The 20,203-nt window shown below is 41.4% G+C and overlaps 9 protein-coding genes and 2 pseudogenes across 13 annotated transcripts in view; 3 read left to right on the top strand and 8 right to left on the bottom strand.

Annotated features, from left to right (window-relative positions):
* The window catches only part of tsc1b (TSC complex subunit 1b), a 29,063-nt gene extending 24,179 nt beyond the window's left edge, over positions 1 to 4,884 (bottom strand). The window contains exon 1 of one of the 2 annotated variants that reach the window (XM_077736778.1): positions 4,541 to 4,884. The gene's annotated coding sequence lies outside the window, so the exon portion shown is untranslated. The remainder of the gene's footprint in view (positions 1 to 4,540) is intronic. The other variant, XM_077736779.1, reaches the window with a different exon arrangement.
* On the top strand, positions 29 to 3,877 carry LOC144210234 (bile salt-activated lipase-like). Its single transcript, XM_077736780.1, has 11 exons — positions 29 to 168; positions 234 to 381; positions 458 to 577; positions 1,219 to 1,416; positions 1,489 to 1,619; positions 2,054 to 2,161; positions 2,247 to 2,361; positions 2,618 to 2,804; positions 2,881 to 3,084; positions 3,330 to 3,539; positions 3,638 to 3,877. Exons 1-11 carry the CDS (start codon positions 100 to 102, stop codon positions 3,819 to 3,821), a joined length of 1,674 nt encoding a protein of 557 aa, XP_077592906.1. The 5' UTR covers positions 29 to 99; the 3' UTR covers positions 3,822 to 3,877.
* Positions 4,885 to 5,473: 589 nt separating the features above from the next.
* On the bottom strand, positions 5,474 to 5,970 carry LOC144210237 (histone H3). Its single transcript, XM_077736784.1, has one exon. It carries the CDS (start codon positions 5,899 to 5,901, stop codon positions 5,491 to 5,493), a length of 411 nt encoding a protein of 136 aa, XP_077592910.1. The 5' UTR covers positions 5,902 to 5,970; the 3' UTR covers positions 5,474 to 5,490.
* A 174-nt stretch (positions 5,971 to 6,144) lies between these two features.
* LOC144210467 (histone H2A-like) lies at positions 6,145 to 6,899 on the top strand. The gene has a single exon (XM_077737160.1). The coding sequence runs from the start codon at positions 6,258 to 6,260 to the stop codon at positions 6,642 to 6,644; it is 387 nt and encodes a 128-aa protein (XP_077593286.1). The 5' UTR covers positions 6,145 to 6,257; the 3' UTR covers positions 6,645 to 6,899.
* A 286-nt stretch (positions 6,900 to 7,185) lies between these two features.
* On the bottom strand, positions 7,186 to 9,788 carry LOC144210831 (histone H1 pseudogene; annotated as a pseudogene). The gene is made up of 2 exons (XR_013329468.1): positions 9,689 to 9,788; positions 7,186 to 8,436 (listed from the first exon to the last, which is right to left on the bottom strand). The product of XR_013329468.1 is annotated as a histone H1 pseudogene (transcript).
* On the bottom strand, positions 9,069 to 10,538 carry LOC144210830 (uncharacterized; annotated as a pseudogene). Its single transcript, XR_013329467.1, has 2 exons — positions 10,182 to 10,538; positions 9,069 to 10,078 (listed from the first exon to the last, which is right to left on the bottom strand). The product of XR_013329467.1 is annotated as an uncharacterized LOC144210830 (transcript).
* Positions 10,539 to 10,743: 205 nt separating this feature from the next.
* Positions 10,744 to 11,375, bottom strand: LOC144210832 (histone H2B 1/2). Its single transcript, XM_077737742.1, has one exon. The coding sequence runs from the start codon at positions 11,360 to 11,362 to the stop codon at positions 10,988 to 10,990; it is 375 nt and encodes a 124-aa protein (XP_077593868.1). The 5' UTR covers positions 11,363 to 11,375; the 3' UTR covers positions 10,744 to 10,987.
* A 417-nt stretch (positions 11,376 to 11,792) lies between these two features.
* Positions 11,793 to 12,920, bottom strand: LOC144210481 (histone H4-like). Its single transcript, XM_077737177.1, has one exon. The coding sequence runs from the start codon at positions 12,646 to 12,648 to the stop codon at positions 12,277 to 12,279; it is 372 nt and encodes a 123-aa protein (XP_077593303.1). The 5' UTR covers positions 12,649 to 12,920; the 3' UTR covers positions 11,793 to 12,276.
* A 426-nt stretch (positions 12,921 to 13,346) lies between these two features.
* LOC144210480 (histone H2A) lies at positions 13,347 to 14,030 on the bottom strand. The gene has a single exon (XM_077737176.1). It carries the CDS (start codon positions 13,907 to 13,909, stop codon positions 13,523 to 13,525), a length of 387 nt encoding a protein of 128 aa, XP_077593302.1. The 5' UTR covers positions 13,910 to 14,030; the 3' UTR covers positions 13,347 to 13,522.
* Positions 14,031 to 14,412: 382 nt separating this feature from the next.
* Positions 14,413 to 15,279, bottom strand: LOC144210479 (histone H3-like). The gene has a single exon (XM_077737175.1). It carries the CDS (start codon positions 15,221 to 15,223, stop codon positions 14,813 to 14,815), a length of 411 nt encoding a protein of 136 aa, XP_077593301.1. The 5' UTR covers positions 15,224 to 15,279; the 3' UTR covers positions 14,413 to 14,812.
* A 409-nt stretch (positions 15,280 to 15,688) lies between these two features.
* On the top strand, positions 15,689 to 20,129 carry sdad1 (SDA1 domain containing 1). 2 transcript variants are annotated; one of them, XM_077737172.1, is made up of 22 exons: positions 15,689 to 15,913; positions 16,013 to 16,117; positions 16,194 to 16,292; positions 16,378 to 16,488; positions 16,558 to 16,629; positions 16,707 to 16,807; positions 16,924 to 16,981; positions 17,054 to 17,132; positions 17,222 to 17,319; positions 17,394 to 17,463; positions 17,528 to 17,631; positions 17,711 to 17,768; positions 17,838 to 17,896; positions 17,965 to 18,041; positions 18,111 to 18,208; positions 18,278 to 18,354; positions 18,920 to 19,040; positions 19,142 to 19,233; positions 19,301 to 19,488; positions 19,562 to 19,646; positions 19,716 to 19,877; positions 19,956 to 20,129. In XM_077737172.1, exons 1-22 carry the CDS (start codon positions 15,824 to 15,826, stop codon positions 20,001 to 20,003), a joined length of 2,052 nt encoding a protein of 683 aa, XP_077593298.1. In that variant the 5' UTR covers positions 15,689 to 15,823; the 3' UTR covers positions 20,004 to 20,129. The 2 variants fall into 2 exon arrangements, with proteins under 2 accessions (XP_077593298.1, XP_077593299.1); XM_077737173.1 differs by having other exon boundaries at positions 18,920 to 19,036; positions 19,141 to 19,233.
* The last annotated feature ends 74 nt before the right edge of the window (positions 20,130 to 20,203 follow it).

Below are 20,203 nucleotides of genomic sequence, written 5' to 3' on the forward strand. Positions count from 1 at the left end.
ACCGAAAACATATCATACGTTCATAGGCGCCTCACAGGGGGAGGCTCTACTGTATAAAAACCACAGCGTCCAGTCATTGAGGCATTCAGATTGGTCACAATGGAGAAACTGAGCATCTTAGTCACCGTTGCGTTTGCGTTATTCCTGGAGACGGTGTCCGCCACCTCTGTAAGTTATCAAAAATCAGTTTTTTATATCATATCCATTGACATTTGATGGTTATTTGTCTTCAGCTTGGGGTGGTCTACACCGAAGGCGGCATGGTGGAGGGCGAAAATATCCGTCTGGGTTTTCGTCACCACATGGACATCTTCAAGGGGGTTCCATTCGCAGACATGCCTGGAAGGTTTGAGAAACCTAAACGTCACCCTGGTTGGGATGGTGAGGAAACTATGGGCGGGATAGGCCGAATAATTGACATTTCTGTAAGAATGCTGACATTTTTTTGATTTGTAAGGTATTCTGAAAACGACGGAATATCGGAAGAGGTGTCTTCAGGTGAACTTGCTCATGACGGATACGAGAGGAAGTGAAGATTGTCTTTACCTCAATATTTGGGTTCCTCACGGCAAAGAAGGTATGAAATAACCACTTTTTGCATTGAAAAAATCTTAAAGGAGACCACTATTTGAAAATTTTCAGTTCTAACTATGTCAGCTATATTAAAAAAATGTCATTGTCATCAAAGTTCTCTAAAATGATACCAAAATCTAATTTTCCACAATAACCTAATGTCCTCAATAGTTGATATCCGTAAAATATGACTTCAATCTGCCTAATAACGCAAAAAAATATGGACTTTCTGGCCGAAAATTGATGCCCTAGAAACCAAACAACTATAAGCAACAAAATAACTGTTTCACAATTAGAATCTTGTAATAGCATAACATATTTTCTCACATATAAGCCGCCACTTCATAGAAACACCCTTAAAACTGCCTTGAAATCATTGAAATTGACAATTTCTCGCGTATAAGCCTCCCCCTGATACACAATTTCCGACATCTACTGGTAAAAAAAACATCTAAAGTCTTATGCGCATATAAGCCCTACCTTTAATTCCGTCATCATTATTTTAGTCACAAATACGACTTATATGCGAGATAAAACATTCATCTTCCTACATATTCCTATGTATTTTCCTCTCTGATTCTTAATGACATTTGACCATTGCACACTGCACTATTCAATGAATAACATTGGATTTACGCCCTCTAGTGTCCACCAATCTACCCGTCATGGTCTGGATCTACGGTGGCGGCTTCCTGGGTGGAGGTTCCATGGGTGCTAACTTTCTGAATAATTATCTCTACGATGGCAAAGAGATTTCAGAGAGAGGAAATGTTATCGTGGTAACGCTGTCATACCGAGTGGGAACTCTAGGCTTCCTCAGCACGGGAGACTGTCGTATGCCAGGTAAAACTCCAAAAGTTTCTATCAGCAGTTTTTCGGGAATTGTTGTGTGAGCATTTTTGTTTCTTTGGACAGGGAACTACGGACTGTGGGACCAGCAGGCGGCTATCGGCTGGGTGCACCGAAATATTCGCTCTTTTGGAGGAGATCCAGACAATATCACCATTTTTGGAGAATCTGCAGGTGGTGCCAGTGTGAGCTTTCAGGTGGGTGCTCATTTTTACCCAAATAATATCCAATGAATAAATTTAGATTTTGGAAAAATTGGGGGAAAGAAAGGCCGTATTTTCACGACTATTATGCGCATCGTATTTTTAGCCGCAGTGTCAATAACAAGTGCTATTTCTGTATTTTACACCAGCACCAAGTTAGTACTCGCCGTCATACCGGGTTTATCGTGATAACAATTTTAGTATTTGGTCCATATATAAGGCGCACTGGATTATAAGTCTATTTTGGAGAAAATTTCAGACTTTTATATGTCGTATAAATACAGTAAATTTCTGTACTTGGTGCATTATTTTATTCATGTTTAAGCCGTGGACTTGCTTTTAATGGAGTTAGTCATTTCCTTCTTATTTAAGAGGTTAAGTTTGTACATTTTAGATAAAATATGTGAGATTTGTATGGTTTTTAACAGACGCTGACCCCACACAACAAGGGAATAATCAAGAGAGCCATTTCCCAAAGTGGTGTGGCTCTTTGTCCTTGGGCTATCATCAAGAACCCCTACAAGATTGCACAAGAGGTACCGCATACACTGATTCTTTTACTCATTTGCTATGGCTGGAAAACAGTAGAAAAGCTAAAAAAAATGTCTGTATTGTGCTCAGATTGCAATTAAAGTCAAGTGCCCCACGGATGAGAAAATGGTCGCCTGTTTAAAGATGACCGATCCTGTTTTGCTGACAAAAGCAGGCGGTCTCAAATTGACGTCCTCACCTGATGGTAAACAAACAAACTCCTCACAATACACATTGACTTTAAAAATGTGACAGATGGGCGGGGTCAGCACCAGATAGGATACTTGTAAAAAAGTGCATCCGTTAACAGTACATATGAAACATAAACAGAATAAAAAGGACTAAAGTATTAACATACTCATCATTAAAGTCAAAAGTACAAAGTCAAGTCAAAAGGAATGTATTAAGAAATATTAAAATGTCTTTTTAGTCAACATTTCTCCTATTTTTCCCTTTTTCAGCCCCCCTGGTAAACAACTTGATCCTGTCAGCTGTAGTCGACGGCGATTTCCTACCCGAAGAACCTTCCAAATTATTCCACAACGCCGCCGAAATCGACTACATTGCTGGAGTCAACGACATGGACGGACATATTTTCACCGCAGTGGACATCCCTTCCATCAACTCCCACCTAGTGGACACGCCCATGTAAGCTTTTACTCCAATAATCAATACCTTAAAGCAATATTCCATCTAAGCAATTGCATAATACTTCTCTGCGTAGCGATGACATGAAGAGGCTACTTGCTACGTACACCAAAGACCAAGGCCCAGAGGGTCGGGATCAAGCCTACGCCACGTACACTTCATCATGGCCGTCCACTCCCAAAAAGGAGGACATTAAGAAAACAATCGTGGAAGTTGGAACCGATTATATCTTCTTGGTTCCTACACAGGCTGCTCTTTACCTTCATGCTGCTAATGCTACGTAAGCATACCATTTTTATTACATGAGTACTTAATTTTTTTGTATTACAAGTCATACTGGTCAAAAAAAAAGCACAATGTAAGGGAAAAATATAATATAAATTAGTTGTTTAACATGTTAAATGAAAGTTCCAGTCAAACAAGTGCGACTTATAGTCCGGAAAATACGGAGTGTGGCTAAAAATGGATGCATGGATTTTATTTGATATTATTTTTTCCCGTTTTTGGGTGGTTGTCTCCTTATAGATCGGGTCGCACCTACTCGTATTTGTTTTCTGAGCCAAACCGCATGGGGGGTATCGCTCGGCCTTACCCCAGCTGGATGGGAGCGGACCACGCCGACGACCTGCAGTATGTTTTCGGGAAGCCTCTGAGCACGCCGCTGGGATACTGGCCTCGCCATCGTGATCTGGCTCGCTATATGATCGCCTATTGGACCAACTTTGCCAAAACTGGGTATGATTTGTCGCAAAAAAGGTCCTGAAAGGTCAAATCCAAAAGATGGCCTCAGTTAATTTGTCATTGTACTATTTTTTATGTCTATCTTTTTACAGAGACCCCAACAAAGGAGACTTAAGCGTTCCCACTACCTGGCCTAGGTTTACCAATGGACACCAATATCTGGAAATCAATCACAATATGGATAAGAATTATGTACGACAGAAGATGAGGATGCGTTATGTCCATTTTTGGACCAGCATCTTGCCCCAACTTGCCCCAATAAACATCACGGAATGAAGACGAATATATTTAAAATGTGTGTGAATTGTATTATATCTATTGTGTGTATAAAAAAAGAATGTGGAAAAATTACTATTTGAAAAACGGGGCAATGTGTTAAAAATGAAAGCCTCTGACAGCCTTAGATTTGATGCACTGACACATCACTGTAGAGAACTAATAAAGATTTATTTAAAAAAAAAAATCATTTGTCTTTGTTATTCATTTTTCTTCTTATTTGTTCATTCAAAGTTTCGCAGTAATAATCCAGTATAGTACAAAACAACATAGGTCAATCTAGTATGGCAGATAACTATGGCAAAGAGAGCATGCAAAGGGTTTCTCTCCAGTGGGGGTTCTCGTGTGTGCTCAAACTCTGCTTTACAAAGAATCTTTGACCACAAACTGAGTAGACAAATGGTTTCTCTTTAGCGTGCCTCTTTATGCGAGTTCCTAGGTATGTGTTATGAGAAAATGTGTCACCGCAAGCTGAACAGGTCTCAGTACACATGTATCAACTTTAATTTCAATTTTCTTCAGTTAACCTGTAAAATGGCATCATTTTCAGTGTCATTTTTAAAGTGTGCAATAAAACATTTTCCAATTCAAAAATGGCCCCAATATACAAACAAATGGGGGTCAATTTTCAGTGTCATTTTTAAAGTGTGCAATAAAACATTTTCCAATTCAAGAATGGCCCCAATATACAAACAAATGGGGGTCAAATGGGAACCAACCTTCTAGTCTGTGAAGAACAACTTTATCTTGAATTGTATTGTTGTGATGGTGATGTGCTGTCTCTTCTCTTTCTCCACAAAGTTCTTCCAGACACTTACATTCTACTGGTCTCCTTCTCAAATTCATTTTCCACACTCGTTTACGTTTAGCGTCTCGATTATTCAGTTTTTAGCAAATAACCTGCGCCAAATTTAGCTACAGATCTTCAAAAAGCTCAGACTGGGCATTGGATGTATGACTCTCTAAAGCTAAACTGCACCTAGCGTCGCTCTAACTATTGCACGCAGGTTTGGTGGAGTGGGATGGAGCACAAACTAAACAGGTGCGAGAAATTAGTGACAGAAACGTAGCGTCCTCGTGTTCATGTATAAAGATTTAAAAGGCCAGAGTCGGCGGCGTCAGTAGCCGGCTGCCATCTTACAGCGGTATATTGTTGTGGCGGAAACTTGGACAACCAATCAAAAAGAGGCACTACTATTACATCCGTCGCGAAAACATATGTACATTTTGATTGGCTAGCTGTAGCGAAGAAAAATCTGACCAATCAGTAAACGTCTCTTGATTTAGTTTGTTGGTAACATCCTAATCATATTTATTATTATATGTTAATTATATGTACTGTGTACCGTTTTAGGAAAGACACGGGATGTAGTAACCGGCTCCCATTTTACAGCAGTATATTACTGATGTGGCGGAAACATGAGCAGCCAATCAGAAAGAGGCGCTACTACATTACACATTACGAAAAGATATAGTACACTTTGATTGGCTGGTTCGAGTTAAGATGTGTTTGACCAATCATTAAGTATCCTGAACAAGTTTGTTGGTAATGTATAAGTTTTGCAAATAAGTGAAGTTTTTCTTGGAATTAAGAATATAGGAATTTCTCTTTGTTGTTAAGTGGTGGCTCTTAAAAGAGCCGTTGAATGGGTTAGACAAGATAGAGAACTTAAGCTCTTTCTCCACGAATACGACGGGCAAGCTGGATGTCTTTGGGCATGATGGTGACCCTTTTGGCGTGGATGGCACACAAGTTGGTGTCCTCGAAAAGACCAACCAGATAAGCTTCGCTAGCTTCTTGCAAGGCCATAACGGCGGAGCTCTGGAAACGCAGGTCGGTTTTGAAGTCCTGGGCAATCTCTCTCACCAGACGCTGGAATGGCAGCTTGCGGATGAGCAGCTCAGTAGACTTTTGGTAGCGGCGAATCTCACGGAGAGCCACGGTCCCGGGCCTGTAACGATGAGGTTTCTTGACACCGCCGGTGGCCGGGGCGCTCTTACGGGCAGCCTTGGTTGCCAGCTGCTTCCTAGGCGCTTTGCCGCCGGTGGATTTACGGGCAGTCTGCTTAGTTCTGGCCATGGTGCTCTTTAGAAGGAGGCTCTTCAGTAAAGGAATATAAGTGACGCTGAATGCATGCGAGCTGCTTTTAAAGCCTGGGTTTTGGCGCGAATGTATGACTCGCACCGCTCTATTCTGATTGGTGGACTCTGCTAAGCACCGCCTGGAAGAGGTACAATGGTATGTGCCAATTGGGGGGCGTGTGTTCAAACTGCCTCCTACAAGCGGATAGCCCTATGGCTGGACTCCGCGCTGAAAGCCTTTCTCCTGGTTGGTCTGCCTCAAATGTCCCGCGCATTTACTAGTTATTAAAGGAGCACTTCGGCCGCTGAGATTCACAATTTTCTGAGATCTTACATCGGAAAAATCTAATCAACATGAGTGGAAGAGGCAAAACCGGAGGCAAGGCCAGAGCAAAGGCAAAGACTCGCTCATCCCGTGCCGGACTTCAGTTCCCGGTCGGCAGAGTCCACAGACTTCTCCGTAAAGGCAACTACGCCCAGCGTGTTGGTGCCGGCGCTCCCGTCTACTTGGCCGCTGTGCTCGAGTACCTGACCGCTGAGATCCTTGAGTTGGCCGGCAACGCTGCCCGTGACAACAAGAAGACCAGGATCATCCCCCGCCACTTGCAGTTGGCCGTCCGCAACGACGAGGAGCTTAACAAACTCCTGGGCGGAGTGACCATCGCTCAGGGTGGTGTTCTGCCTAACATTCAGGCCGTACTTCTGCCCAAGAAGACCGAGAAGGCAGCCAAGACTAAGTAAATCTGTCACTCATTTGAACAACTCCCCAAACGGCTCTTTTAAGAGCCAAGCACTCCATATAATGAGCAACCCTTTCTTTTATTATTTACATGTTTACATGTACTTACTTACAAGTGAACAATCACTGAATTATTAATATAACTCAATCAAAGCTATTTATGTTTTAAAAATGCTAGAATACTACAAACTTAGTGCTACATTTGCATCTAATTGAGTACTTTGTAGGTTGTAGAAAATGATTGCATTAAACATTCCTCTGGAAGCTTAAGATTGTGTTTTTTGACATCATACTGTCATTTGTAGTCTTGTTATAGTGTTACTATCTGCTTTAAATTCTAATGCACCTTACTTTATTAGTGCACATATCTCATCTCAAAGTACTGTAAGTACACCAATCAGACAAAAAAATAAATATATGATATTAAAATAGATGAGTGTCATAATAAAGATTTAAAATTAGCCAGTTGATTAACAACTTGAAAATATTCACCCCAACTATTAACTAATAAGTACTGATTTTCTCATTAAATTAAAAATTACTTAAGTATAACTAAAAGATTCTGATGGAGTAATGCCATCATATATAAATATAAAATTGCATAAGTTATAAATAAACATTGCTCTCTTTGGAATATGTGGTGGCTCTTAAAAGAGCCGTTTTTAGAGAAGATAAGTAAGTAATCTACTTCTTCTTGGGTGCTGCCTTCTTGACAGTTTTGGGTTTGGCAACTCTCTTGGCTGGACTCTTCTTAGCTGCTGCCTTCTTTGCAGCAGGGGCTTTTTTAGGTGAAGCCGCCGCCTTTTTAGGGCTCTTGGTGGGCTTCTTAGCTGCTGCTTTCTTAGCCGGTGTTGTTTTGGCTGCCTTTTTAGGGCTCTTCTTGGCAACCGCCTTCTTAGCAGCTGCAGTTTTAGGTTTTTTGCTCACTGCGGCCTTCTTGGCGGCAGGCTTCTTGGCTTTTGTGGGGGTCTTCTTGATGGCCTTGACCGGCGCCTTGGGTTTGACATCAGCTTTCTTGTTCATTTTGAAAGATCCGGATGCACCGGTGCCTTTGGTCTGGACGAGGGTGCCCTTGTTGACCAAAGAGACGACGGCGGTCTTGACACGAGACTTGTTCTTGTCCACGTCATAGCCAGAGGCGACCAGAGACTTCTTGAGGGAAGCCAGGGAAACGCCATTGCGTTCGTTGGAAGCGGCTACTGCTTTGACGATGAGCTCGCTGACGCTGGGTCCGGCACGTTTCTTCACCGGTTTGGCTGCTGCCTTCTTCTTTGTAGCTTTCGCCGCGGTGGTCGCTGCTGGGGCAACTTCTGCCATGTTTACTTGTGTAGGTCTGACTGAAAATGATGCTCAGCCTCCGATAGGAGGCTGTATATAAAGGCGCCATGAGAACCATGGAGACTCAACCAGGCTGTTTGCTACGCGTAACGCGTACAAATCTTCCGCACTTGTGTTTTCTCCCCTCACTTCAAATGGCAAAAAATCATCATCGGAAACGATTTTAATCACCAAAAGCTAGTTTTGTATACAGCGAACTTGTGTTAGTTCATGTTGAAGCTGTTTCAAAGTCGTATACGTCCAGGATTTTCTTTACAGAGCTTGGAAAGTCCACCTTTTCGCGTACGGGAGCTCCGCTACTCGGCGAGTTTCCTCTGTTTTTTCTTCGATTAAAGGATGTAAAATAAGTTGGAATTTGACAACATGTGTTTTATAAGTGTCATAACATGTTCAACTAAAGACTGGAAGTCGAAAAATGCGGGTTTTCATGGTCATTTTGGTACGGGGCTTGGTTTTCTGAGGGCAGCAAACACAGTTGGTTACTAAGAGCTCGGACTTGACTCTGTTAGCATCACAACACACTGCTGTTGTCTTTAAACTGCTTTATATATTTTTCCATCTGGCATATATATTTGAGAATCTTACTTTAAGACGAATAAACACATACAACTTCAGCAGAATATATTTCTGTTTTTGATTAAAAGGTAATACAAGTTCATTGTTGTGCCACACATTGAATGGAGATTGGAGTATTTCATATGGACATCACTCTAGTAATCATAATGACATGATCATCTGTGACAGAGCAAAAATTACATTTTTTTTAGCTGAGTACATTGAAGATTTAAAAATAATACAAACCCTGCATTAAATTATCTATAGGATGAAATATGATTTTAGGTTAACAAGACATAAACACTTTCTCATCTCTGTGCGTCCTCAAATGAGATTTTAAACTTCCCTTAAATGTAAACCTTTGCCCACAAATTGAACAGGGAAAGGGTTTTTCGCCACTGTGTCGCCTCGCATGCTTTCGTAAACTTCCCTCGTCGGGGAATCTTTGATCACAAACTGAGCAGTCGAAAGGATTTTCACTTCTGTGCGTATTTGTGTGATGCATTAGGCTTTCCTTACACAGAAATTTCCTCACCACAAACTGAGCAGGCAAAAAGTACTTTACCGGGATGGGTCCTGGTATGTTTTCTCAAAAGTACTTCTTTGTTGAATCTTTCTCCGCAAACTAAACATGCAAACCATTTATCTCCAGCATGTGTGCTCTCATGTCTCTTTAGGCTACCTTTATGTACGAATCTTTGAGCACAAAGTGAGCAGCCAAAGGGCTTTTCGACCATGTGTAATCTTGCGTGGATTCTTAAACTTCCCTTAAGAGTGAATCTTTGACCACAGATTGAGCAAATAAATGGTTTCTCGTCCGTATGTATCCTCCTGTGGATACTCAAACTTCTTTTGTGTGTGAAACTTTGGCCACAAATTGAGCAGGCAAAAGGTTTCTCACCGGAATGTCTTCTTAAATGTATCCTCAGGTTTACCATTTCAGGGAATCTTTTACCACACACGGCGCAAACGAAAGGTTTCTCACCAGTGTGTGTCATGGTGTGTCTTTTCAAATGACTCTGTTGGGAGAATCTTTTGCCACACACTAAACAAATAAAAGGCTTCTCTCCAGTGTGTTGTCTGATGTGACTATTTAAGGATCCTTTTTGAGCGAATGTTTTTCCACAAACCGTACAGCCAAAAGGTTTCTCACCTGTGTGTATTCTCATGTGCCTTTTCAAATCCCACTTATATACAAAAGTTTTCCCACATTGAGAGCATTCCCAGGGTTTTTGTGAAGCGTCATCATCATCATCATCGGATAGTGGAGCTAAGACGCTGTCCAAAGGCTTTGGCCCGTTGGCATCCCATGGTTGACTTGGACCTTCATCTGCGATATTGGAAAGGACGAGGCCCGATGGCAACTCCTCTTTAATAAGGGGGTATTCTGTCTCATTTTCTGGCAATTCTTCATCTTTAACGTGGTGATACAGTGGCTCCTCTTCTTGTTTAATATGCAGGGTCTCCAGTTGCTCTTCTTTAATCTGGGAGACATCTTCATCCTCCATTTCCTCCTTAAATGCCTCTTGCTCAGGACAAATATCTTCATTGCAAGACACAAGAATAGAGTGAACATTGTTTAGCAATATCACTATTGTGGTGACTTATAACCGAATGCAGAAAGACAGAGAACCAAGCTAACAAACCTGCAGTGCTCAGTGGATGACGTTGTCGCTCGTTCTCTTCCTTTTCTCCACAAGGTTCCTCCTCGAACGCTGTTGTCCTTGTGGCAAACATTTTCCCGAGAAAATCACAACACTTGATGGTGACTATGTGTCGATCAAGCTAGTACAAACTCATCTCTTTCGAATAGGCTAGTAAGCCAAGCTAAGGATAGCTACGCTAGGTTAAGCTAGCCAGAGAAGCTTCAACAAGCACCAATATGACACGAGGATGAACAAAATTGGATTTCATTCAATTAATTAGCGTTCAGTATCACAGTAATATGCAAATACGTCATAATGTCACCTTTGATCGCCTACGCTTCACAATCCAGTGTTCTTTAAGCCTCTTATCATACCCAAACTGTGCACTACCGCCACCCTCGGGTAGTAATTGCATACTGCACCACTCCAACATCTCGACTAAAATCAATCTAATTTATTTTTGTTAAACACTATTTGGGATATTTGGCAATAATGTGATTTGAATTATTAACTTGGAAATGTTAGGAAGTGGTGAATGAGAATATCAAAAGTATTTTGGGAAACAAAATGTGATGTGTTGTGAAGTATAAATAAAAGGTTTGCATAAAAAATATATATTGCTCCCATAGTCTACCTAATGCTTTATGCAGACACGACTATTACTATACTTTACCTAGTACAGTTTACTAGTTGTCAATCCCACAGTAGTACTTATTTCATAATTTCTTTCCCAAAGTATATATTGGCTCTCAAGATGAAGTGAGTGGCTCTTAGAAGAGCCGTTGGGTTGAGATGAATTCACCAAATTACTTGGAGCTGGTATACTTGGTCACAGCTTTGGTACCCTCAGATACAGCGTGCTTGGCCAACTCGCCGGGGAGAAGCAGACGTACAGCAGTCTGGATCTCCCGGGAGGTGATGGTGGAACGCTTGTTGTAGTGAGCCAAGCGGGAGGCCTCGGAAGCAATACGCTCGAAGATGTCGTTGACGAAGGAATTCATGATGCTCATGGCCTTGGATGAAATTCCGGTATCAGGGTGGACCTGCTTCAGGACCTTGTACACGTAGATGGCATAGCTTTCCTTCCTGGTCCTTCTCTTCTTCTTGCCGGTCTTGCTGACGCTCTTGGCGACGGCTTTCTTTGAGCCCTTCTTAGGGGCGGTCTTTGCTGGCTCAGGCATGATTCGGAGTGGAGTTAGGGAGTATTCTGTAATGACCATAGAGTGCTGAGACTGTGGTCTTTATAGGAGGCGCAGAGCGAAGCAGTGTGACAACGCGAGTCTCTGATTGGCTGACGGCACCCCGCGCTTGAAAACTAGGACAAAGAGGGAGCTGTGAATGATTTTTTTTCGCGCCTTTGAGAGGCTTTGTATGGAGAAAAGGATGGCCGGGGCGGTTTTCGTTTAAAAGATAGAAATATATTTTTCGCCCTTTCCCTTAGCTTTTAATTTGATTCATTTATGTTCCGTTCAGCCTCGCAAAGGTCGCAGGCTGTTCATTTTAAACACGATAAAATACCATTATTGTGTTCATTGAAAATAGTTTATTATAGTTAATTCTAGTTAAAGGTTGAAAATGATATAATGCAATCAGTTTTATCTCCCAATAAACATTTGGTACTGTCTTGATAACAGCATTTGCATGCAGACTGAACATAGTGATCAACATAAAACGCCACAACCCAGCAAATTTTGTTTTAAAAGTTCTCATTTTTGAATATTTCTTTTCACCATACAAGATCGAATCCCCTACCCATATGGACAGAATTGAGGGCATTAAAAAGTCCTTCTATGACATTACCCATTTAATGGAGGTTAGTTATTTTAAAATAGGGGGTATTTTAAATCATCATAGATTGGATTGTGTTAACTTCAGTTTATATTTTGAGGAATGGGCCATAACATTAAAAAGGAAGAATGTTTATTTTCCATCAACATCATTGTGGTTATTTGCCTACTATGTCAGTGAACAATGATATGAACCACTGATTTATGAGTATGTTTAAAAACAAAAATAAGAACAAGAGCTCTGGATAGAAGATTTGTGCGGCCCTTAAAAGGACCTTTGAGTTTTGATGTAATTGAGTATCTAAACTTTAACCGCCAAAACCGTAGAGAGTACGGCCCTGTCGCTTAAGAGCATAGACCACATCCATGGCGGTGACGGTCTTTCTCTTGGCATGCTCGGTGTAGGTGACAGCATCACGAATCACGTTCTCCAGGAACACCTTGAGGACGCCTCGGGTCTCTTCGTAGATCAGGCCGGAGATTCGCTTGACACCACCACGACGAGCCAAACGGCGAATGGCGGGCTTGGTAATACCCTGGATGTTATCACGGAGAACTTTACGGTGACGCTTGGCGCCTCCTTTCCCCAGACCTTTGCCGCCTTTGCCTCTACCAGACATGTCTATAGAGTATGAGCTGTTGACTTGAGAATTCAACTGTGGTTCACTGAGCTGAAGCATCCGTTTTTATTACAGAACTGCGGACCTAGAAGAGGACAGTTGACCCAATTGGCGCATGCAACGTCACTAGGCAGCCCTCCTCCCTCTATGCGTTGAACAACAACTACCTTCTTTGTATTTTCTTTTATTTTTGCGACAGAAACCATTGTTGGATACTATTATGTATAATTTGATTAAAATTACACCTTTTTTTAGCGGGTAATGTGTGGTCTATTTCGTACATTTATGTAACTTTCTCTCGTTTTAAGCTTCTCATACTTAACCTCGTATGTTTGCCTCTCTTGTTTTAGCCACGTTAATTGGGAACATTTGGAAATTACAGAAATGTGAAACTGATTTAATCTTGCGTTGTTATCACTTGTTTACCTTAGTAGACATTACAAAAAAAAACGTTTGCCTTTAATGGTGAAAACATTCAAATGGTGACACTGCAGAATGCCCTTTTTGGCTCATTTTGGTCATCTAAAAATCAATATCCATCCTCCACAAGTTGTGAGTTCTCTCTATATTACATTCAAATTTCATCACTAGGCAGGGGCCCTCCTCATCAATGACAGATGCTTAGAATTAATCAGTGTGGTTTAGGTTGTTTATGTAAAATGCTGTCTTAATGGCCAAAACAATTTAAGGAAATTAAGGAATTGAAATGGCTTTTCCTATATTAATTGTGCTATTCATTTGTCTGAGCACTAGTTACATTAAAGATTATCATGTTTTATATATTCAGCTGTTTTATTAATTTCAATTGTTATTGACTGTTACCCTGAATAGTTTCTACCATCAGACGTGAGATATAAAGGAATCATCTCTTGATTGAAAAGGTGTTTGGCTCTTAAAAGAGCCGTTTGGGGAGTCAGTTTCTAGCCGTTCATCTTTACTTGGCCTTGGTTGCCTTCTCGGTTTTCTTGGGCAGGAGCACGGCCTGAATGTTAGGCAGAACACCACCCTGAGCGATGGTCACTCCGCCCAGGAGTTTGTTGAGCTCCTCGTCGTTGCGGACGGCCAACTGCAAGTGGCGGGGGATGATCCTGGTCTTCTTGTTGTCACGGGCAGCGTTGCCGGCCAACTCAAGGATCTCAGCGGTCAGGTACTCGAGCACAGCGGCCAAGTAGACGGGAGCGCCGGCACCAACACGCTGGGCGTAGTTGCCTTTACGGAGAAGTCTGTGGACTCTGCCGACAGGGAACTGAAGTCCGGCACGGGATGAGCGAGTCTTTGCCTTTGCTCTGGCCTTGCCTCCGGTTTTGCCTCTTCCGCTCATGTTGTAGGGTTGTAAGGTTGCTATAAGCAATTGATTTCAGAAAGGAGAGATGTGACCACTGGCTGAGTGCAGCGTGTTTATATACATTCATGCTGCTCACTGATTGGCTAGCGTTCAAGGAGAAAATATTGTCCAATCAGCAGAGAGTAGGCCAAACGCTGTTCGCTCTGGTCCACTCTTTCATAACAGTAGTATTACTAATACGGATTATGTTACTACCCTAAACAATCGCTTTAATAGCGAATGAATAAAATAAGATTAGTAATACTAACAACAACAACTATAATAATTAAAAAATATATAATTCCAAACCGGTCGTCTTTCGTTTTACGTAATTTAAAGAAATCGAATCCCTACTTCGTTTCACTATATATCACCAGATATAGAATACTTTCCTCAGTTCTGTTCCAGCATTAAACATGATAGCAAAATATACATGGATGTGGAAAGTGTGTACTTGTCTAGCAATCACCAAATTTCCCCATCAAATTAGTACAAGTACAGGGGCATTTTCCTTAAGTGAATGTGAAATGCACATTTTAACACTATGCCTGTACATAAAATAATTACTATTATATCTATATACTGCTATGACGCAAAATAAATCTACAGGGGACGGTATATCATTGATATAATGTGGAAAGACACTGTTCCATTTTATGAGATAATTCTTGTCAATGGATGCTTATGAATACGCTTGCCTTTCCTTGGTGTAGTGAGTATTGGGGTAATTTAGCAGATAGACATCTATTACATACACAGTAAGGCAGCACTACACAAGTGCTTGAATGACTTGCACTATTAAAGTATTGCTTAATCTGACAACGGGGAATCATGTCTCTGATATGATATGATTGGCTCTTAAAAGAGCCGTTGTTTTAATAGAGTTAAACGTATGAAGGCTTATGCTCGCTCTCCGCGAATACGACGGGCCAACTGGATGTCTTTAGGCATGATGGTCACTCTCTTGGCGTGGATGGCACACAAGTTGGTGTCCTCGAACAGACCAACCAGATAAGCCTCGCTGGATTCTTGCAGGGCCATGACAGCAGAGCTCTGGAAACGCAAATCGGTCTTGAAGTCTTGGGCAATTTCCCTGACCAGGCGTTGGAATGGCAGCTTGCGGATGAGCAGCTCGGTGGACTTCTGGTAGCGGCGAATCTCACGGAGAGCCACGGTTCCAGGCCTGTAACGATGAGGTTTCTTCACACCGCCGGTTGCCGGAGCACTCTTGCGAGCGGCTTTGGTCGCCAGCTGCTTCCTGGGCGCTTTGCCGCCTGTAGACTTACGCGCTGTTTGCTTTGTTCTTGCCATACTAGCTGCTTGCGAGAGAGTAGTCTGAGACGAAATAAAATTGCTTCTCGTGAGGAACACCGGCTACTTATACAAAAACACAAGGTAGATACCGACGCTGATTGGTCGGTTCAAGAGCCGACAGGCACATACATGTGATTGGACAAGAGCTAGCTGAATACAGCCAATCGTCGACGGCAATTGTTCGTACGGCTCGCAGGCATGGGGTTGAATTTAAAGTGGCAGTACACGCACTAACGCTTTTAATCAAATATCTATCAATATACATATTATCTGTCTTTTCATACAACATATTTTACATCGATGATTTTATCTATCTGGTCAGAGAGCGCCAAAACGTTGTATTCAATTGATTCGTACGTGGTTTCTATTGTGCATGTATGCTCTCCTGTACTATAGATGGCAGTATGCACCTGTTAGTGTCTTGAAATATGCCATTAATGAAAATAAGAAGAAAAATGCCCTGCGACGGATGTGTCGTCACTCCCCGCATCGAATGACAACACAGTAATGGCAGCCTGCGTTTTTGCCACGCTTCTCATGTGAACGCTTTTCGGCTCATAGTTTTTTCCTGATTATTGCTATTCGTAAACTTTCACCATGTCGGGAAGACAAAACAACAAACTTCCAAACAATTTACCACAGTTACAGAATCTGATCAAGAGGGATCCGCAGTCCTACACTGAGGAAGTGAGTATTGCAAAACGAGTAAAGCGCACCATGTGTTATTACAAATGTCTTGTAGTACATCATTAGTTACACGGGCGCCTGTCCTTGTGGATTTCGTAGTTTTTACAGCAGTACAGACACTACCAGTCCAATGTGCAGATCTTTAAACTACAGCCGGACAAATCCAACAAGGAGCTTGCAGAACTTGTCATGTTCCTTGCTCAGGTAACTTCACATTTGCATTGTCAGGAGGATTTTTTTGGTCTTGTAAGTTGTTCTTAACATGTCCCCCTTCGTTCAGGTGGGTCACTGTTATAAGCAGTACTTGTCTACTTTCCCTCAAGAGTTGACAGAGCTCTTAATGAGTCACCACACTGTGGTGGAGCCAGATTTGAGAATGGTGAGTACTATGTTGTTTTAATTTTCCCCAAAAAGGCTGATCAACATTTAATAATACTAAAAATATGATTTGGTGTTGTGTTTAGACATTCTGCAAAGCTTTGATTCTCCTGCGAAACAAGGACTTAATTGAACCCACTGGCCTGTTGGAGCTCTTCTTTGAGCTGCTACGATGTCACGACAAACTTCTGCGCAAGGTTTGGAAATAAACCCTAAATACAAAATGGGCATTGGAACAACAGTACTGATGCACTTTGTTTTTCCAGACTTTATACACACACATTGTGGTTGATATCAAAAACATCAACAGCAAACACAAAAATAACAAAGTGAATTCGGTAAGGAATATCTTTCACTTCTGTACTAATTTTTTTTAAATGTATTTTATTATAGTTCCCATGTTTTCTGGTTTCAGTCATTGCAAAACTTCATGTACACCATGTTGAGAGATCGCAACCCCATCGCAGCCAAGATATCTTTAGATGTGATGGTGGACCTGTATCAAAGAAACATTTGGTGTGTTGATTTATGTATTTATTTTAGTGTATACTACGACTTTTATAGCTAAACTATGAGAGATAATAGTGACACTGCAACACTTTATCTTAATTAATCAACTTTATCTATGGCAGGAATGACACCAAAACAGTCAATGTCATCACCACGGCGTGCTTCTCCAATGTAACAAAGGTATGTTTTATTATTATTTCATATTCAAGTGTGCAAAACTGAACCTCCTCTATATATTTTTTTGATGGACAGATCATGGTTTCTGCACTGAAGTTCTTTTTGGGGACAGATGAAGACGAGAAAAACGACAGTGATTCCGAATCAGAGGCAAGTCATGTTATAATTTAATAGTTTAAATTTCATTCTAATGTTTATATTTATGATGCTAATTCAATTTCTTTTGCTTAAAAAAATAGGCAGAGGGACCAACAGCACGTGATTTGAGGGTAAGATTCAACACCGGCAAGAAAACTTCCAAAAACAAGAAGAAGATGGAAAAAGCAATGAAAGTCCTCAGGGTAATCCTCCATTTGAGTTTTCACTTGAAAATGTGATGTTCATTTGTTCATCTTTTTTTGTTCTACTTTTGTAGAAACACAAGAAGAAGAAGAAAGTTGAGGTGTTTAACTTTTCAGCCATTCACCTCATTCACGATCCCCAAGGTATGCTCCTTTTGAGACGTCCAATCCCGGTGCTCGTCTTGGTTAACAATTTATTGTTCATCAGACTTTGCAGAGAAACTTTTGAAACAACTGGAACAATCTAAAGAGCGTTTCGAAGTCAAAATCATGACAATGGAGCTCATTTCCAGGCTGGTTGGGATCCACGAGGTACGGCATAATGGTTTCTCCTTTGCCTTGAAAGCCCTCATTTAATGTTAATATGAACATTTTTTATCAACTCCTTCAGCTCTTTCTCTTCAATTTTTATCCGTTCATCCAAAGATTCCTTCAGCCACATCAAAGAGGTTTGTATCAATTTGATATATATTGTTTTCATTAAAAAAATGGCCTAAATAATGTCCTCCATTTTACAGAGGTTACAAAGATCCTCCTATGCGCTGCCCAGTCTTCCCACCAGCTCGTTCCCCCCGAGGTATACCCCTAACTTAATTTTTTTGGGGTGACACCCCTCCCCATTAATTTACACAATCCCACGCATAGATCATCGAGTCGGTGATCCGCACCATCGCCAACAACTTTGTATCAGACCGAAACTCTGGGGAGGCCATGACAGTGGGGTGAGTGACCTCTAACCTTCAATTTTGAGTGTTACTTATCACAATGCTAATAATTCCCCCTCATTTCAGGATCAATGCTATCAAAGAGGTGGTGGCCCGTTGTCCTCTTGGCATAACCGAGGCTCTATTACAAGACCTGGCCCTGTACAAAACCCACAAAGACAAGAGTGAGGCCACATGTCATTCTCATTGTTGTTGTTTTCTTGAATATTAACAGTTTCTATCCCTCTCTATAGATGTCATGATGTCTTCCAGAAGTCTCATCCAACTCTTTAGGAATCTCAACCCAAAAATGCTGCACAAGAAGGACAGGGTGGGCATTACATTAATGGAAATGTTGGGTTATGACTGGACAGAACTAGAGAAATTGAGATGTGGGTTTATTGTAAACGGCTGTGAAAGTATTCACATTATGAATGTGAATATGGAAAATCCTGTTAAGCAAAGCAATACTTTTGTAACAAAGGTGAAATGAAGGCCTTCAACAAGCTAGATACGACCTCACAAGCTGGACATTAGCTTGATTCATCTTCCTTTAATACCAAAACGCAACGTGTAACAAAGGCAAGACAACATATTACTGACAGAAAGTGTAATGTCGCTTTACACCAGGGTATTGACCTCTAATACTCTTAATATTGGGAAAAGTTGACTATCCTGGTATTCCGTTTATAAATTTACTCTAGGCATTTTTGAGCAGTTGTCTAGTCAGAGTTCTTAAACACTATCTTTTCAGTTTCAAGGTGAGTTCATTCACACCAGCTGCCATTTTGTGCCTAGGGTTGGGATCCAAATTATTGTGCTAAAGGGTTAAGTATAGTCCCTTTATGACAGCCATGTTTGGAGAATCCTCCTCAAATTCAAGTCTTGGTGCGCAGGGACGGCCCACGGAGGCATCGTTGGAGACCAAGATGAAAAACTACGGAGAACTTGGAGCCAAGGATCACATCCCCGGGGCGGAAGTCTTGGAAGTTGAGGCCGAAGTCGACGACGACGACGGTGAGCAGATAGTCTTAATTGTTAATTCAGTTGCTCGGTAGGGATCAATAACATTTTCTGACTCATAATTATTGCTGATTCATTGGAATAAATCATCACAGATGGCTGGGAAAGCGCCAGTGACGACGAAGAAGACCAGGACGGGGAATGGGTGGATGTCCAACACTCATCTGACGAAGACGCCACAGAAATGGTAGGTTCAATGGCAGTCGGGAATCGTACCGCCACTTTATTGAACTCTTTTCTGTGTCTTGAGCTAGGCTGAGAAGTTGAAGAATATACCGGCGGATGAGCGAGAAGCTAAAGCGGCGGAGGTCAGCGGTAGCCGGCTCCTCACGCAGGAAGATTTTAGGAAGATCAAGCTGGCCCAGATGGCTAAGGAGATCAATGGCGTGCCGGGGAGGAAGAGGAAAGCGGAAGATTGTGAGGAGGAAGGCAGTAGCAGCAGGTTAGAACTAGTTTTGTGACTAAAAAAATAGCCGTTTGTGCAATAATTTGAGTTGATTTCATTTTTTTTTTAGAGGGGAGCTCTTGAACATAAGGGATATTGAGAGGCTGCATAAGAAACCCAAATCGGACAAGGAATCCCGCCTAGCAACAGCAATGGTTTGAAAAATACTATTTTGTTTTTTAAGTCCCGGAGAATGGAGAGAGAAATTGTTTGTTATTTTGCAGGCTGGTCGATCAGACCGTAAAGACTTTGTGAGGAAAAAGAGAAAGTTAAATCCTCATGCTAGTACCAGTAACAGGGAAAAGAGACGATCCAAGAATTTCATGATGATGAGACACAGTCAGAACGTCCGGACTAAAGGAAAACGTTCATTCAGGGACAAACAGGTAACTCAAAGGCCTGCCTGAAACTTTTTCAAGTGGGGTTGATGTTCTTCTTAACTTTTTTATTTCATTTTATTGCAGATTGCGCTCCGGGATGCTCTCCTAAAAAAGAAGAAACAACATAAGTAAAGAACTTCAAGAATTCACTATTAAATATCATGTATCAAATGCACCATAATCCCATTGTTTTTTATTGTATTAGTTCCTACACTTGATTACACAAGTGTTTTGAAATAAATCATACTTGGTACTGAATTGTGTGTATATTTTTAATGGGCAATAAATATATTTAACAAATGGGAATCAAACCAGTAACTGGTAATGTGATA

This window comes from Stigmatopora nigra, chromosome 17, assembly GCF_051989575.1.
Source record: "Stigmatopora nigra isolate UIUO_SnigA chromosome 17, RoL_Snig_1.1, whole genome shotgun sequence".
In the NCBI taxonomy this organism is placed as follows: domain Eukaryota; kingdom Metazoa; phylum Chordata; class Actinopteri; order Syngnathiformes; family Syngnathidae; genus Stigmatopora; species Stigmatopora nigra.

What these genes read in the sequence shown, in the direction of transcription:
- LOC144210234 (XM_077736780.1), top strand. Translation starts at nt 100, where the DNA reads ATGGAGAAACTGAGCATCTTAGTCACCGTTGCGTTTGCGTTATTCCTG. An exon ending in CCTACAAGATTGCACAAGAG is followed by an intron (nt 2,162 to 2,246) that starts GTACCGCATACA and finishes TATTGTGCTCAG; the next exon opens with ATTGCAATTAAAGTCAAGTG. An exon ending in CTTCATGCTGCTAATGCTAC is followed by an intron (nt 3,085 to 3,329) that starts GTAAGCATACCA and finishes GTCTCCTTATAG; the next exon opens with ATCGGGTCGCACCTACTCGT.
- LOC144210237 (XM_077736784.1), bottom strand. Translation starts at nt 5,901, where the DNA reads ATGGCCAGAACTAAGCAGACTGCCCGTAAATCCACCGGCGGCAAAGCG.
- LOC144210467 (XM_077737160.1), top strand. Translation starts at nt 6,258, where the DNA reads ATGAGTGGAAGAGGCAAAACCGGAGGCAAGGCCAGAGCAAAGGCAAAG.
- LOC144210832 (XM_077737742.1), bottom strand. Translation starts at nt 11,362, where the DNA reads ATGCCTGAGCCAGCAAAGACCGCCCCTAAGAAGGGCTCAAAGAAAGCC.
- LOC144210481 (XM_077737177.1), bottom strand. Translation starts at nt 12,648, where the DNA reads ATGCTTCAGCTCAGTGAACCACAGTTGAATTCTCAAGTCAACAGCTCA.
- LOC144210480 (XM_077737176.1), bottom strand. Translation starts at nt 13,909, where the DNA reads ATGAGCGGAAGAGGCAAAACCGGAGGCAAGGCCAGAGCAAAGGCAAAG.
- LOC144210479 (XM_077737175.1), bottom strand. Translation starts at nt 15,223, where the DNA reads ATGGCAAGAACAAAGCAAACAGCGCGTAAGTCTACAGGCGGCAAAGCG.
- sdad1 (XM_077737172.1), top strand. Translation starts at nt 15,824, where the DNA reads ATGTCGGGAAGACAAAACAACAAACTTCCAAACAATTTACCACAGTTA. An exon ending in GAGGAAGGCAGTAGCAGCAG is followed by an intron (nt 19,489 to 19,561) that starts GTTAGAACTAGT and finishes TTTTTTTTTTAG; the next exon opens with AGGGGAGCTCTTGAACATAA. An exon ending in GTTCATTCAGGGACAAACAG is followed by an intron (nt 19,878 to 19,955) that starts GTAACTCAAAGG and finishes ATTTTATTGCAG; the next exon opens with ATTGCGCTCCGGGATGCTCT.